Source organism: Aquila chrysaetos, chromosome 20 (genome assembly GCF_900496995.4).
Source record: "Aquila chrysaetos chrysaetos chromosome 20, bAquChr1.4, whole genome shotgun sequence".
NCBI classification, from domain to species: domain Eukaryota; kingdom Metazoa; phylum Chordata; class Aves; order Accipitriformes; family Accipitridae; genus Aquila; species Aquila chrysaetos.
The window spans coordinates 16,888,004-16,904,801 of NC_044023.1; the positions used below are offsets into that span (position 1 = coordinate 16,888,004).

Here is a 16,798-nt window from a genome sequence, read left to right on the forward strand (position 1 = left end):
GGGAATTTTTTTTTACCAGCCTCCTACATCTCTTCCATGGGGGGTCCTTTAATGGATACAGTTAAAGAGCAATCTTGCACGGAGGTCCACATGCTAACATAACAACATATTTTAACTGTGTATTTAAGTAGTTTCATTTCTATTGACATTGGCTAAGGTGAGTCCTAAGGCTCGCCGGTCTCCAGCACAAGGCTGGGCTGCCCACGAGCGCAGCCTTTCGAGCTACGCGTTGCCAAGTCTCCTTTAACAACAACAAGCTCCCGCAAAACATTTCATAACCATCGTTCCCCAAGGAGCCGGGTGCCTGAAGCGCTCGTTGTGCTAAGTCCAGTGCTTTGCAGCACGGTCAGCACCAAAAAAAGACCAGCGAAGCCTCACAAGAGAGAAAAAGCCAAGCAGCGTGAGCAGAAATGTGCCTGGCTCCGCACGTCTGCCCCTGCCCAAAACCCTGGAGCCAGTGGGGCAGAACGGGGGTCCTGCGGTCCAAGCTGCGGTGCTGCAGCTTGCTTTTGCTTTTGGGCCCAATCCCAGAGCTGCAAGAGTTCATCCCCAGTAGCATCCTTCCAGTACCCACCAGCCCGGGCAGGAGCATCTAACTGGTGGTGGCAGCACCAGGCTGTTCTCACAGGGACAAAACGTGCAGCGCAGGAATCGCCGTAACGGGACAAAACAGCCCTCCCCAGAGCCCAGCTCCAGCGAGACCTCCAGAAAAGCAATTATCCGGGCACATCAATGCAACAGCAATTTTATCCTAGCCAGAAGGTGCTTTAGAGCACACAGGCCAGCTTCTACCCTTGAAATTATTCACATGTTTCATGTCTTAGCTGTACCAAGCTCTTGTGAAATAACCAGGCAAGGGTGAAGGCTGCTTGTGACAATCCCGTGGAGAGGCTGTTTTAAGCCCTATAACAAGGAGCGCTGCTGCCCTCCCAAATAGCAGGGGCTATTTTAAAAAGCCTTACTATTGTAATCTTGGATTACTCCCTACCACCCAAATCCATTTCATCTTAATTAGCACCCATTATTATAAGGCTCCTCCAACATTTCCATATTTCTCTGATCGTTACAGTCCACAGACACTCAGTAACAAAATCTACCCAGCTGTGTATTTTGCATAAACTGGTTATCTTGAACCACATGCCCTCTCACTCTTGTTACCGGCCCCATATTTTATACAACAGTGTTGACACTTCCAGCCCCTTGCAGGAGTATTGCTTTGAGAGATTTAGATTAAGCCCGATCCAAGCAGCTTGCTGGGGGAGACAGAGAAAATCTGAATTCCTCTCGAATTAATGACTAAAATCTGAAAATTCAGCATGGCGTCTTACGGTTTCACCAGGAAACACATCGCCCGTAGCACGGCACAAAATCCAGCTACCCTGAATATTTTAACAGTGCCAGAGCAAAGCCAAAAGCTGAGCACGAACTTGGCATTGGGGTTCTTTATTCTCTCTTAAAAGAAACACAAGGTGCATTATGAGTTCAATGAGAAACATGTCTCGGTAGCGTCTGTGCAATTAGCTACAGGGGAGGGGAAAAAAAAAAAAGTCCATTTCTGTTGGAAAAGCCTTACTACACAAGGTGAGGCCCCAATCTCCATGACTGGCTCTGGACAACGAAGCACACATCTCCGCACCTGCAGGATGGGGTCCCTCACTAACGAGCAGGCGCCTCATCTTCCAACTAACGATGCTCCGGCCAGCATCCAGCCCTGCCGCCTCGCCCCGGGCTTGGGGCTGCTCCCTGCTCCATCCACCAAACTCACCATTTCAGGTTTCCTTAAACAGCTGGCAACTTCTAAAGGAGGGGATGCGAATCATCTCAAGGACTTTCCTAAGAGCCCCGCAACTCCACCAGCTCCGGTGCTGCCCGGAGCGAGACCACAGCACTGCAAACTCCAGCACAAAAACCCCCAGCCCCCAGCCGTGCTGCTGCTTTTGTAGAAGGAAGGACTCATAATTCCGCATACCCCGACATTATCCCTCTTTCAAGACCTTTCCTTGACTTGGGATAGCTCCCGACATCGTAAGATGTCTCCAGACTCTGCGTCTTTGCAAAGAAGATGAAGATTGCAACCCTCTGCTAGTCGGGGCCTCTTCGTTCTCCCCTCTCAGCATGCTTCAATCCCCTCTGAAGCTTAGCGTAACACCAGGCTCAGCATTAATCAACACAACATGCGCTTCATCCAACTTCAGCAACCACTACGAATATTTAAGTTTTATATTATGTGCTGGGATTATTTTTATATATATATGCCACCCTGTGTCTTTTTATATACACACTCACACACATATATAAGCAAACACACACACACGGAGTATTTCATTTCTGCAAAATATAATTTAAGGACAGGGATTTTTTTTTTCCCCTTCAGGCAGTCCTGAGCAGCAGCCTCCCCACACAGCGATGCCGAGTGCCCTCTGCTGTACACGGAGACAAATGCTGCTTTGTTTTAAAAAAAAAAAAAAAAGGAAGATGATTTTTTAATTTTCTTTCCCCAATACTTATAACTTTACTTCGGATAAAATATTTATTACAATTACATTTGACCATTTTGCAATACTAATGCCACCAGATTTCTCCTGTCAGACTGAAAGATTCATGTCTCCTATAGGTTGCGTCAGCAGAAAGTAAATAGTCTGGGCTGGAACTGCACAGGATACAGTGTGAAAATGTTTTATTTATACGTTTGATAATAGCAAAGGGAAATCAGAACAAACAATACAGCTTTATTATTCAGGCATTTATCAGATAGCCTTCACACTTCAGCAAACTGCACATCTATTAGAGGTACAAGCTGAAACTATCACATGGCAACACGAAATCATTTTTCTTTTGTAAAGCGGCATTGTTCCTGCTACTGGAAGGAAAGATAATACTAAAACGTATTCAAATATATGTATTTGAAACCTCTACATCTTGTAATAAATTATGCACTTGATATTAAAAATCCAAGCTACACTGCACAAGCCCGACTTAAGAATATTAACTTTTATTGTCTTCTCACGTCCCAGCTCTCCTCAAATCTGACATTTAAAGGGGCTGCATTTCCAGCACACGGCCTTTATGGCACCGAACGCAGATTTAATACGGCACGGGCGCAGCTCCGTGGTGAGCATTCCCATTTGTTTGGCAAGCGAGAAGAGGAATCAGCCTTGTCCCTGCCCCTCTGCCACTTCTTCAAACGCTGCGTAACCTTAAGCAAAAGCCTGACTTCTGTAGAGCCGCGGGTTTTGCAAAAGCAGGGATTCAATCATCCGCAAAGAGCCAGGGGCAGGTTACGAGACACCAAGCCCAGCAGCATCTCTGCGAAGGGGTCCGCCTCCACCCAAGGCAGACGGGTCAAAGACCGACCAGGTCTTCCCCCACGGAGCAAACGCCGCCGCGTGGCACGCAAACATCGAAACCCCACTTACTGGCATCGCGACGTATTTTTCCCCTCCGCTTCACGCTCCCGCAGAAGGAGACGTCTTTTTTTAACCTGTCTCCGCGCAACACCTCGGCTCCCCAAATGGGACCCATCTGCTCCCCAAAGCTACGCGGGCACACCTCCGCGCTGCCCTCGGAGGGTGGGAGGGGGTCGGTGGGGTGGGAGCACCCACGGGTGCCGTCTCCAGTGATGCCCAGGCCCCCGGGTGCTCCCACGCAGCCACCCCGTCCCCGGCGGTCGATGAGCTGGTTGACGAGCCGGTTGCCAGCCATCACGGCCGCACCGGCACAACTGGTTCCCCATCCCTTCCAGTGACTCACTGCGAAACCTTTCCATTTCCAGCATTTGTATTCACTTCACGGCTTGGATTTCCTAGAGGAGGCAGTACCCAGGAAAACAAACCTCCTCTTACACCCGCCTGTAAATGTGTCCGCGCGAAGCCGATCAAAAATATTCCAGTTTATTTTTTGAAATGAAATCTTTTACCAGCATTTTTTCCCCCAAAAAATGTTGGTATTTTTTATAACTTTTTATCTTGTTATTCTCAGGGATTCTTGTCCTAGATTCCCCATCTTGGTTGAAGGCCAAGCATCACTAGCGGAGCCAGGGGGAATATAAAAGCATCTTTCTAAGACGCTATAGAAAGGAAGAAGAATTGGACCCTGGGAGCCAATTCACTTTCATGCCTTGGGTATTTAAGGATCAAACACGCATTTGTGAGCTGACACAAGGTAAAAAGGTGGCTTTGAGACTTTACGGCGTCTGAAGAAGCCTCCGAAAGCATCTTTTTACCAACTAGAGTGCAAGAGAAAACCAGGAGCGGCGATGCATCCCGGAGCGCGGCCGCCGAGCCCCTGAGGACGGCCGGCGGAGGGGACGGCCGGGCGCACCGGCCGCTCCTGGTGGCACCACGGGCACGGAGCCCTTGTAGCCGCTGCTCCGCTCGCAAAGCAAACAGCTGAAGGCAAGGGAACAGGAACCACCCAAGGCACGCTGGGGAGGTTTCCTATGGTTACTGCTGCCATGGGAATATTTTTTTTGTTGTTGGCTTGATCTAAATAATATCTGGTTCCTCGGCTGCAGTACGCTTCCCGCAAGGTTGGGTTGGATCCTTAGACCTGCACCCCGCTACGGCGGTGAGACCGCATCGAGCTGGCCCAGGAGCATCTCAAAGCCGAGCTGCTCAGGGCTTTCCTCCCGGCTCCCCCGGGGCCCAGGGCTTGGTTTCAAGGAGAAGAGGAGGGGGAAAGAAAGTGGAGGGGGGGGGGGAAGGAGGGGGGAAAAAAAGAAAAAGACATCTTTTACTAATTGCTCACAGCTGTGACCAAGCAGCTCCCATTTCGGCTGCCAGGAGCTGGCAGCCGGCGGGGAACGCATTGGGGCGAACGCTCCGGCTCTCCCCGACGGGCTCCGGAGCAAGAGAAACCCCTCGCAGGGAGAGGGACTCTCCTCCATCCATCCGCAGGCTCTACGTAGGGATTTCAATAATTATGTTTATATACTCCCCTTATCAGCGAGAGCAGCCATTATGTCTTTTATCACCGCGGCAGCAGCATCTGCACGAGGGCAACTGATAGGGGATGAAATATTTGCTGCGATGGCTGAGTACAAAGTGCCTCCCTCCGCGGTAAGAATAATAATTGTAATACTTAGCTCTCAAAGTGTTAAGCTCTGGCATCACGGCCCTGCGGAGAGCAAAGAGCCACACACAGGGGAAGAAACAGCCTCTCCAGCAGCAGAGAAGAGCACCCTGAATTTTATATACGCCTCTCAGCCCTAGCATCGGTGAACCTGAGAAAGGCTCTGGCCATCGGCCGCCTCGGGGCTGCACTGATGCGTGCCCAAAGCCCGCGAGGACGCGACAGCCCATGGGAAAAAGGCTCTTTACAGCCACGCTCGTGAGGCTTACCCTGAAATTAGTTTTCCTCACATCAGACAATTCTGCTAACGTTACAAATTCCTCCACCATTAGATAGTGACCGCAGAGATGCTGCATGCGCGGGGAAGAGTCCCCAGCCCGGCTTTCCCTTGCCACGGCTGGGAGATTATTCATGGGAGAAAAAAGCAAATATCCAAATGAGCATCACGAATTGCAAAACCATCTGCCAAAGGTCTCAGCTGATACTATCAGGCGTCCTTAAACTCGCTGATAGACTTACAATCCAGACAATGAAAACGCAATTGATTATTTGAAGAGTGACTCACTGGTGTAACAAGGATGGATTACTGGGCGGAGGGGAAGAATGTCTTTGAAAAAAAAGAAAAGACTGCAGATTGACTTTTTAAAGGCAAACAGAGAGGGAACAAAACCCAAGAAAAACTCTTGAAAGCACTGAACAGCCCTCTGCAGCGGAGGGCAACAAAGAATAGGGCAGCGCTTGGCGGGCACCAGCCGAATAGCTGTGCCCCAGCCCCTTCCAGCTGAGACCTTGGGTACCAGCCTTTATCCACCCAATTCGGCTTCCTTTCCAAATTGCTGGCTGGGAGCTTTTTCTTTCACGCCGCACCACGCTCGTGACACAGGCCTGTTCCAAACCCTCTATTAAAGGAGTAGGAGTTTTCCCTCCCCACCGAACACGTGCCGCATGCCCTGGGCAGGCGATGGCAGCCGCAGGCAGCACCGCTGGGGCTCTGAGCTCTCCGGGGGGGGTCGGTGGGACGCATCCTGCGGGGAGAGCGGACTCTGCGCGCTCCTGCGGAGCCGGCAAGGAGGAGCAAGAGAGGGCTGAGACCGCGGCAGGGCGGCAAAACTCAGTAAGCGGATGGGGCCGCCGACGGCAGGGATGACAGCCCCGCTTTGCGTGCCATGGGACCGATGCGACCCTTCATCTCCCACCTCCTCCTCCTCCTCAGCTCAGCAGAGGCTTCAACGACCGATTTAACCCATTACCGTGGGCTCAGAGGGGATGCACGGCAAGCTCAGGACCGTACGCACCCAGCAGCGCTGAGCTGGTAAATCAGTTCACCGCGTCCCATTAAATCACACCCTACGTAGCACCCAAATCCATTAACTGCAGCCTCCAGCACCGACACCTGTCTGCTTGAAGGAGATCCCCACTGCAAGCCAATCCATCCCACTTCCCATTTTGCAGGTCTGTCTTGGGCAATTCCATCCCGAAAGGCTCCGTGAGGCACCAGGAAAGCACTTGCTGGCCACTGGTCTGCCTTCAGGATGGCAAACCCCACTCGCTCACACCAGGCGGATAACATTTCACTTTTTGCAGATCAAGAAGCAGCTGTAGTCATTTTTCCAAAAAACTTAGTGCAAAAAAAAACCAACCCCACCAACTTTTAAAAAGATTTGTTTAGTCTAGAAGCAAAATATCAGGCAAAGTCAGAATTCGGGGTTTGTCTGCTCTGCCCCCTCTATCATCGGTGTCATTCACAATCACTCCAGAAATAGAATAAACCCCCCAAACCAGCCCCAAACCCGCAACAGCTTATTAGTGGCTTTTCACCCCATTCATAAAACTAGAATTGCACAAGGTTGCTTCAAAACAGACAGAAAACATACCCACGCTGCCCTTTCTCTAGGAGAAATTCTGCTCTTTTGGCTTTTGCCAGCAGCTCAGCTGCGATGGAGAGGGGCAGAGCCTGGCTGCAGAGCAACTCCAGTTACAGCAGCTGCAGACTAGGGCTCTGTGTTCAGCTGAAATTTAATCAAGAAGTGTCTCAAACTCCTTTGAGTTCTTGCAATACAATCCCGAGTGGTTTGTAAAGGACTTCAAACAGGCTCCCCGGGCTTGCCCGGAAACAAGTACATACCTCACCTGCTCTTTTGTACATCACATACAAAAAATTAAAGAATTTATTTTAGGCTTTTCGCCAGGGACAACACTGCCTCCAATATTGTAATGCTCTGTTAAAGTGGATATCGTGTCTCCCAGCCAACACAAACAGGATACCTTATCAGTCTCGGCTGTTTTAAGTGCTGTTTCAGCAGCAGGGCACGAAGACGTGGAAAGGACAGGCCAAAAAATTGGTTGGGAGTTCGTTAAATGCAACTGTGCGCTTGACATTTATGAAAAGATAGATTGTCCGAGGGCAGGATGAAGCTGATCCCTACACTACAAGCACAAGCCACCCAAACTCCCATCCTGATGGCCCAGCTGCCCCTCAGCAGAGATGCTGTGGGAATGGTGGCAGCAGCACGAGTCATTGCTAGTCACCCTGCTCTTTCAGGGGTTTTGCCCATCCCAAATCACCCTGGGCACAGAGGCTGAAGAACACTGACTTTGTCAATGAGTAACCTGGCCGGGAATGACTCCTCTGTGAGTTGCTTATGGCAAAAAAAAAAAAAAAAAAAAAAAAAAAATAAAAACAAGCTAACGATACCAACCCTTTTGTGAAAGGCTTTAAAATCAGCAGACAAAACCCACCTTTTTTTTTTTTTTTTTTTTTTTTTTTTTTTTTTTTTTTTTTTTTTTTTGCATCCCCTCCACCAGGAGGACAGCATCCTTGGGAGACAGACGACTCCTGCCCACCCCTGGGGACAGGCACAGGTCCCCTGGGGACAGCAGCCCGCTTGGCTCCTCTGCAGTCCCTCAGGGACTCACCTCCGGAGCACCGGGACGGACCGCACTGGCTGAGTTTTGCCTATTTCAGCGGGTTCCCCGTGGCAAAATGAAAAACTTGCTAAAACCCACCGGGCCCGGCACAGTTCGCCACGGCAGTGATGCGAGCATAAGCCCATTCAAGATAAGGTAATGCTATTCTCACATCTCCAAAGCCTTTCAAATAAACATGCAAGGAAGTGTGGAATATCTGAATCCTAAAAGAGAGAGAGGCACAAAGCTTGTTATTCATGAAAGGGAAAAGCTGGGAGTGTGTGTGTGAAAGATACATAACCTACGAAAAATGCTGAAAACATATGGAAGCAATAATCTGTACTTTCTTTTTTTTTTTGAAAGTAGAAACAAATGCTTCAGAATTTGGTGTTATTCGTTCACGTGCTGCATTACAAATATTATTGTTTCTGCTCTCTGGATGAGGCAGCAGGCATCAAACTGGAGACCGAAACGCGCCCCGGGATGCGTCCGTGAGCCTGCTGGGATGTCCCTCCTGCGGGCAGGGCCAGTGCCAGGCAAACGCAGATCGAGGCTGCGAACACACGGAGAGTTTCTCATTGCTCGCCACACACGAGCAGATAATGTCCAGGGCACTGGACAAACACACAAAGAAAACAAACATCCACTGCCACTAGCAACTCCCTGCCTACAGTCAACGAGGCAGAGCTGGGAGTTGCGAGGCGACCTATCCACCATCACCCAGCAACTCCAAACATCTCTGGGCTTCTGGTCAACCACCTCATTTACCGGGTCACCATCTCACGACACACGTCTCCTCTTTTTCCTCGTCCATAGCTTTTTGTGATCCAGTGGTCAATCACAACCCTTCGGGCTGATCCTGCATCACCTGGGATCTCCAGGTGGTCTCTCCCGAGAAGCTGAAAAGTTTGTCCTTGCAGATGCTCCCAGATCTGGCAGGGCCAGACGAGATCAGACTTCTGTGGGACTGGCTGCGGTAAATTACAGTGAGATGCTGAGTTACAGAAACAAACGAATGCTCAAAACAATTGTATGCACCAACACTTCACTTGTTTACATGGAATATTACTGAATATTAAGTCAACAGTCACATAAATTTGCCTTGGAAGGTAAGGGCCAGGCACTATGTGCTATACAAACACACACCGCTGACATTAAGACCATGATGTGCGACAGCAACGCATGTACAGAAGCAGATCTCTTCCCCTCCAAACATGATTTCAAGGGACAAAGATTACACGGCATATGCAAGAAAGAAGAGACCCCAAGAAAAGACATAAAACAATTTCACACAAACTAAAACCCCAGTAAGCCTGTCTTTGTCTTATGTCATGTTTATTACTGTTATTTAAATACTTCTGCAACCCAGAGGAATAACTATGGCAACAAAGACTTCTCCAAAGGTTTTCAGACACTATTTTTAAAATTATCTTAACTGTCACAGCATCTGAATGCCTTCCCTCTGAAATCAGCCGCACGCCACTGCCTCTGCAGGCTTTGCAAACCAGGTGGCACATCTCCCTTCCTCAAACCAGAGCTCAAATACCGCCTTGAGATTTAGATGTCCTGCATCTACGGTTGTCGCTGGTGGTTTTGGAGGAGAAGGTAGAGGAGCAGGGAACCGCAAGGTCTGCTGAATTGCAAGCGTATCGTTTTTTGCAAGGCTTTCTCAAGGAGCAAACAAACCATGGTTCTGTGTGCTAAACACATGCCAATCTCCCAACACGAAGGATCCGCTATTTTAAATACAGTACTAAGACTGTAATTTTACTTCGCCCAGAGTAAATCCAAAATTAGTTCTTCACAGTAGGCTTAACAGCAGCAAAAGCCACTCGCTCCCTTCCTGGAGCTGCCAACCATTTGTCACCTTCAAGGTTTGCATATTCACACTAATTGCACCAGGACTAGGTTATAAATTCCCTTCCCTGCTCCCAGACCACCTCCCTCGAAGGCTTTTCTCTGCAAGACATTATGCAAAAGACACTCCTAATGGCTATTCATTCACCAAACTCCTGTGACAGCTTTATTTAATGCCAAAGCTTGTTAACAAGCTGAATGGCACACAGTTTAATGTAATGCAGATCTGATTAGAAAACAGCAACCCAGCTCCTAAGGAGTTGGGAGATTGTTGTTGAATTTGATTTCACTTTTTCCACACAAAGCCACCTTTCAAGTATCGACCTGTATTAATGAGGATTTGGTTATGTGCACTCAATTTCCATCCTCCAGACCGCAGCCCACACAGATGAACTTTTCAGTCCTTACGTACTTTACTGACAACCTCCCATAAAAGAACGCGATGCGATTAGAGGAAGGAGTCATTTTGCTGTTCAACCATGAGAAGTTGGGGGTTATACCGGTTACGGTTTGATAGCTGCATCCTCGCAGACTTCACGCCCAAGGATGATGGAATTCAAACTTCAGTCTTTTCAGACAAACCACTTACTTTCTCCTCTTTAGGACTAACGTGATTTAAAACTGAAAATTGAATTTCTGCCTTAGAACAAGAGGCAGAAGTCTGTGGCACGCAAGAGGTCCGAGAGCTTCGAGGGGGTAAGACGCAGGCAACGGGCTCCAGTTTAAGTGTGTCTGTAACACAGGGTGTTTTCAATTCCTTGCTTCCACCAAAATAGTATTAAACATGCCGACACTTTTACAGGATAATTCACCCACTACCTTGAATTTGACATTACAATTTCAGAGCAAAATTAAGAAGATTCAGAAACAAACTCTAAAACCAGGGACATTTTTTAATTACTTGGCAATTCCCTTTCATCATCTTTTTGCACATCACCTACAGAACAGAGACCGGGTTTATTCTGAAAAGAAAACAGTTCTGCAGAATACAATTTATTCTTGAGTGGTTTCCCTGGCTCAGGAAGTATGCATGTGCTTCCAGGAATGATAAATTCAACCAACACTCAAAGCCATCTCCCTATCTGAGAAAAGTGGCTTTTAAGGGAACGTATGGGCACAGAAATCTTTGGCGTCTACCAATGCAATGTGCCTGCTTGATGGAGTAGCTGCACAGATCACACCTAAAATCACAGGTAACTAGAAAATGCAGAGTCCTGCATAATTATGTATACGACAATGCCTGCATCAGCAACGGTTTCAGTGCCTGCAAGCTTACAAATTCTTTTCCTTCTCCCTGAAGCATATCACCAGTTCCCATCTTTGAAGCAAAAAAGTCCCATTTACATTTATCAGCAAAACTCCGCTATTAAAGGATTATAAAAAAGCTTACGAGTATCTAGTGGTTAATTGATCTGGGCTTGTATCCTTAATCTGCCGATCTCCTTGCAAACCCCTGTTTTATTCAAATCTCGTTCCGCGCGTTAAGGTGTCGGCGAGCATCCCCAGCAGGGCCGGGTACACTGCCTCGTGCGCAGAGGGCACGGGCTCCTGAGCATGTTTTCGACCTACGAAACTACTATTAATAATTTGCCTGCTTACACGTCCCCTGGCATTAATAGACCGCTGGCTAGTAAAAAAATGAATGCGCTTCCTCTCTATTGTGTTCTAGCAAATAGGTTGCCTTTATTTGTTTTAATTGCCTAATTACTCTTATATCAAGGCAATTAAATGGGAATGTGTCCAGGAGGGCTCTCGCTTGTCCAGTCCTCGGTGTAAGGTAACTTGGTGTAAGGTCTAACCTGGCATTGCCTGGCTCAGTGGGACGCAAACCCGGAGCACGCAAGCTGCAATGCCTCTGGGGGCTGACCCCCACCCGTACCCAAAGGGCCCCCCATCCTTCTCCTGCCCCGGGGGGAGGTAACCCCTTCCCTCCCGAGAAAAGGCTGCTGGAACAATCCACGTGGTTTTAGCCAAAATCCTCGCCCATGTCCAGGGTCCCTCAGAAACGGGCAGCCAGGACACAGCTACTGGTGGTCCTGGCCGGCTGGAGCCTCCTGCTCCACCTCCTCCCGCACGTGGGGTTTTGCAGGATTTGGCGCAAGAGGCACAGCGTGCCGGTGCGGAGGGCACAACCTGAACAGAGCCGCGACACCACTCTCATCTGACACCCCCCGAGTAGCTGGGTGCCTTTTCCGCTGGCCCTCTTGGCCTTCGATGGGATGCTATCGAAATTCACTTAATTCTTCAAAAGCCACTGGATAGTTGCACCCTCCGACATAACGAAACGCAAGCCACAGCGCCTCGTAAGTCCTTGGAGCGGAGGAGAAATAGTTTTGGTGACCGTGGCTTTTCTTCTTACCCTACATTTGAAAGTTCTCCTTGACACTTTTAAGCATTATAAAGCGGCTCTGCAACAACAGGAGGAAACCTGGGGCAGCTCGGGAAAGCACTTATAAGCCCTGAAAAGAAGGCAACTCAGGGGTGACCTTATAAATCCATTAACGCACGTGTGGCGGATTCAGATCATTGGGAGGGTGTCAGGAGACCACAGCTCCTGCAGCCCAGGAGGAAGGGACACCTTCACCTTCTAAAGGTCTGAGGTGGGACAGGGAGCACTTGGATATGCCACCGGCACACGTGGAAGGCCAGGCTGGAGAATCGCGGCCAGCCCCGCCTGCCCCTGCGCATCCCTCGGGGCAGACCTCGGCCCACCGACCCCGTCCCGCTGCGCCTTGGAGCAAACGCCACCGGGAACGATGACTTGCAAGGCTGAAGCTTAAGATACAACTCAACGGGAATAAATCAAGCCCCCTCCTCGCTCTGAACCCGTGCTTTAATCTGCTGAGACGCAGCTCTGAGAAGTAGGGCAGGAGCCAGGAGGAGCGCCGAGCGCGGCAGATGCTGGAGAAAAGGGTATACCCTATAAAATAAGGTTAAAAGGTCGCCAAGGGCTCCCTGGCCTCCTAAGTCTGCGCACCAGCTCCCAGAGCCCACAGCCCAGATTTAATATCGCCAAGTCCCAGATCGCCCACGAGCAGGAACTCATTTCCAGGCAGCACAGCGCGGGGAGGGGAGAAGGGGCTGATCCAGCACGGGGCCGGGACTCGCTGCGCCTCGTGGGCACCAGCGCTGTCGCTTTGGTGAAGAGACACAGCACAAACAGCCCCAAATACTGGCTCGTTCCTACACACACCCCATCCATTTCAACAGCTAAATCTCTGCTTGGCATCACCGAGAGGGGATAAATCCCGTCACGGGGTCACAAGGGGGGAGGCAGGAGTTTCACGCAGGGGTTTGGTGCAAACCACCCAGAACCCCTTCAGGCCCGACCCCCCCTTCCCCCCCCAGCCCAGGCTGTCCCCGCCAGGCGAGGGCGGCTTCAGCCCCCGGCACGACCCGGGGCAGCAGCAGGACGAGCTCCTGACCGCGGCGAGGGAGCAGACCGGCGAGGCCGTAATTAGCAAACCAGTTACCCCAGTCCCGGGTCTGGATCCTGCTGCGCCCCGCACCAGCGGCAAGCACCGGCACACCTGGGTGCTGCTCGGCGGGGGCTGCCAAACCCACCCGCGTCTCGAGAACCACCCGCCCAGGGTGGGCAACGCGTTTAAGACTAACGCAAGCGCTCCCCCCCCCCCCAAAAAAAAGCTACGTTTGCACCCGGGATGCGCACAGAGCTGGGAGGGAGCCGCAAAACCCTGCGAAGGGAGAGCCAGAGGGGTCCTGCTACCCTCGGGGGGGGGGGACACACACACCCGGGGGTCTCGCCGGGCCTTACCTCCACTTGTGCAGGGCGAAGCCAGGACACTGGTCCCCGCAGGTGGTGCAGGGCTGGCCCCGCTCCGGCTCCCCCGCCGTCAGCTGCAACAAACCCCAAAAGTCAGCCCCGGCCCCCCAGCTGCGGGACAGGGGGGTGCGGGAGGGGGGGGGGACACACACACCTTGGGATGGGGTGCACGCCCGAGGAAAAGGGGGTACTGGTGGGAAAAGGGACACCCGCACGGCTGGGAGAAGGGGTAAGGGGATGGGGGGGGGGGGGGAAACACGCGAGAAAAGGGAGCTTGGGGGGGGCGGGGCCGGGGGGGGGGGACACGCACCGCACCGGGGGCACAGCCGGGACGGAGCCACAGGTTGGAGCGGAGCGGGGCGGGGGTGCGCACCCCTCGGGACGGGACAGGGCGGGGGGTGTGGGGGTGTGAAGGGAGACGACCCCCCCCCCCCCCCCCAAAATCCTCCCCTGCCCGCCCCGGCACTCACCGACCGGCCGGAGAGCCGCTTGCGGGAGCCGCGGCCGAACATGGCAGCGCCGTGCCGCGCTCCGCGGAGCCCAGCGCAGCCCAGCCCGAGTGCGCGGCAGCGGCCGCCCCGGCCCGCCTCTCCGCCCCCCCCGGCGGCCGCCCCCCCTCCGCCGCGCCGCGCTCCCGCCCCTTCACCCCGCCCCCCGGCCCGCCAGGCACCGCCCCGGGCCAGCCCGGCCCCCAACCCCCCCCCCCCCCCCCCGGGCCCGGGCCGGCGGTTCCTAGCGCAGCGCTTGCTGTCATCACTCCGCTTCAGAGTTAACGAGCCTCCCCGGACCCTTCCCGGCGTTGGCTGTTGTCCCGCCGCCGTCGAGGAGCAGAGAGCTGGGCCAGCTCTGCCCGGCAGTGCGGTGCACTCGTAACGCTCCAGAGCCCGCGTGTTAATAAAAAACCTGAGCTCCAAGAAGGGCAGAGATGGGATTCTGCAGCGCTGAAGGGGCGCGGCTGAAGTTACAGCTCTGAGCGTGTTGCAGCCTGAGCTGCGCAGGGGGGGCTTTTACTGGCATAGGCAAAGGCAGGGAGAAAACAGCCCAGGTTCCTGCTGGGCTTCTGTTCCCCTCCTCGCGCAGGACAGATTTAGTCCACAAACACGAGCAGGGTGCAGGAGAAACACAGTCCCGTGGAGTGTATTTGCAGCCTGGGACGCCGGGCTGGGACGCAAAGCACCTGTTACACCTCCCAGAGCTACACGTGGGCCGGTGGGGCCGGGAGCCGTGGGGCCGGGAGCCGTGGGGCAGCCCACGCATCAGCCTGCTCTTCTCGTGTATACAATACGCTACGAAGGGATCCCCGCAGCCAACAACCAGCCCGTACCCCCGGGGTTTTGCAATCAAACAGCACATCTGGCGCAAGGCAGAGCGAAATGAAACACGGGGAGAAGGGGGAGCAGCAAACACGCTTCGCGGAGCACGGGGGTCCTCAGAAACTTGTCCCCGGTGGGGATGGAGCAGCTTTGCCATTAGCATTTCACAGCTTCACCCCGTGGTTGTGGCTGTTCGCAGATCCTGTCATCTCCTTCCCCTCCTTCCCTGCCTCTTTGTTCCTTTGCCTTGCTGCCTCACAGCTGGTTAAAACCGTAACGCTTTGATAATTTTTTTTTCATTTAATCAGTTCTCATTTTTGTCAATTTTTCACTTGTATCTTCCTCTGTAGGAGCCTGAAATGAGGCTGGGACCTGTGTGGTTGCCTTTTGAAGAGTCTCAGGGAAAAAGTTTCAGGGAGATTTTCACTCTTTCCTCCCATAAATGTTGGGCTTTCTAAAAAAAAAAAAACAACAAACCCTAAACAGGGAATTTTATCATGGAGAAAATGTACTTTTTCATGGGCTTTCTTCCTGTCAGTGGGAAAATATTGCCATCCCACCCTGCTCTGTTTTTCTGTGGTTGCTATTTTTGCCCTTCCAGAACCCTCCAGCTTCCCTCCATTGCTCCCTTCTGCTAAATTTCATCATCATCATTTTCCTTCTCGGTTTCTCTCCCAGTTTCCAGGCCATACAGTGGTACACGAGTATTTTAGAAACTCTCGAGGGAAGAGGCGATCTCTTCAAATACACACACGTTTCATCACATTGTGGGCAACTGGTTGCAGACCGGGGTTTGACCTCATATGAAAACACCCCTACCTATAAGCTGTATCTAATGTCGGATACGGTAATATCAGGGGTGCCGAGTTACTGTTATCTCTACTGAAGGTCAACTGGATTTCAGGGAACGAGCATCATGCAAGAGAGGGCCTGAAAATCTCCAGCACTTTGGGTGTCTTGCGTAAGATTCAGAATATTTAAAACTCCAATTAAAACGCCGAAATAAAAGCATTATTGGATACAGGACTTATAACAAGATTCAACGTGCTGTGGGAAATGCTTTAAAGGTGACCTGCAAATCCTTTTTAATTGCCTTGCTGTTGCAAGAGATGCTGTGTGCCCTCAATAACAGGGCTGGTGAGGACATCTGCTATAAGTTTAAAACAGCAAAAGTAAGTCAAAGTTGGAGGGTAAATTCCTTGGAGGTGTGGTTGTGCTGAATCACGGCTCCAGTCTTCTGATGAAGAGGCAGGTCCTAAATTGCTTCTTAAAACAAGGCAGGTTGGTCCCCTCCCTCCATCCCAACCTGTCCGTGGGGCCACCAAACTTGCCTGCTGCCCTATACGGCTTGTATCCTCCAGCCTCATTTCAGTAGATGCTGCAGACGCTGGTGGGTGACTCCTCGATACACGGGCAAAAGGCAGGGGAGGCTCTGAGCATCGAGACCTGCACCAGCGTGTTCGAAAGGAGAGGGAAGATGAGGGCTCAGCCTGGGAGCGCAGAAGATGCAGATAAGGGGGGGGGGGGGGCCTCGCTGCTTCTGCCCTGGTGGGTCTGGAGGGGCACCCGGGGAAATCACGTACACGCAGAGCCATGAAAATATTCAGGTAGCAAAGACCCCAATGGAGTCAGGTCCTCAGCGACTGCTCGGCATCTAAATATCTCACGGGGACAGCAGTTTCCCTCTGGCCCAAGACATCCAGGACAAATGAAGGGCTAGTCAGGAGGACTCAATCCCCATTTTAGGGTTGCTCAGATGCTGCATCTACATAAGGAAACAGCCAGGCCAGAACATCATCTCTGGGATGTATTGGGAAAGGGAGGGGAGACATTATCTCACTGGTCTGAACGCTCCTCTTCTCTTTCC

At 51.7% G+C, this 16,798-nt stretch overlaps 1 protein-coding gene across 2 annotated transcripts in view; it reads right to left on the bottom strand.

Annotated features, from left to right (window-relative positions):
- Positions 1-14,168, bottom strand: part of PRICKLE2 (prickle planar cell polarity protein 2) — a 108,965-nt gene extending 94,797 nt beyond the window's left edge. Inside the window, exons 1-2 of one of the 2 annotated variants that reach the window (XM_030043713.2) lie at positions 14,089-14,168; positions 13,610-13,692 (exon numbers count right to left, since the gene is read on the bottom strand). In XM_030043713.2, coding sequence (XP_029899573.1) covers positions 13,610-13,692; positions 14,089-14,130 — 125 coding nt within the window. In that variant the 5' untranslated portion in view covers positions 14,131-14,168. Of the gene's footprint in view, positions 1-3,416; positions 3,439-13,609; positions 13,693-14,088 lie in introns of those variants that run through there. The other variant, XM_030043717.2, reaches the window with a different exon arrangement.
- Between the last annotated feature and the right edge of the window lie 2,630 nt (positions 14,169-16,798).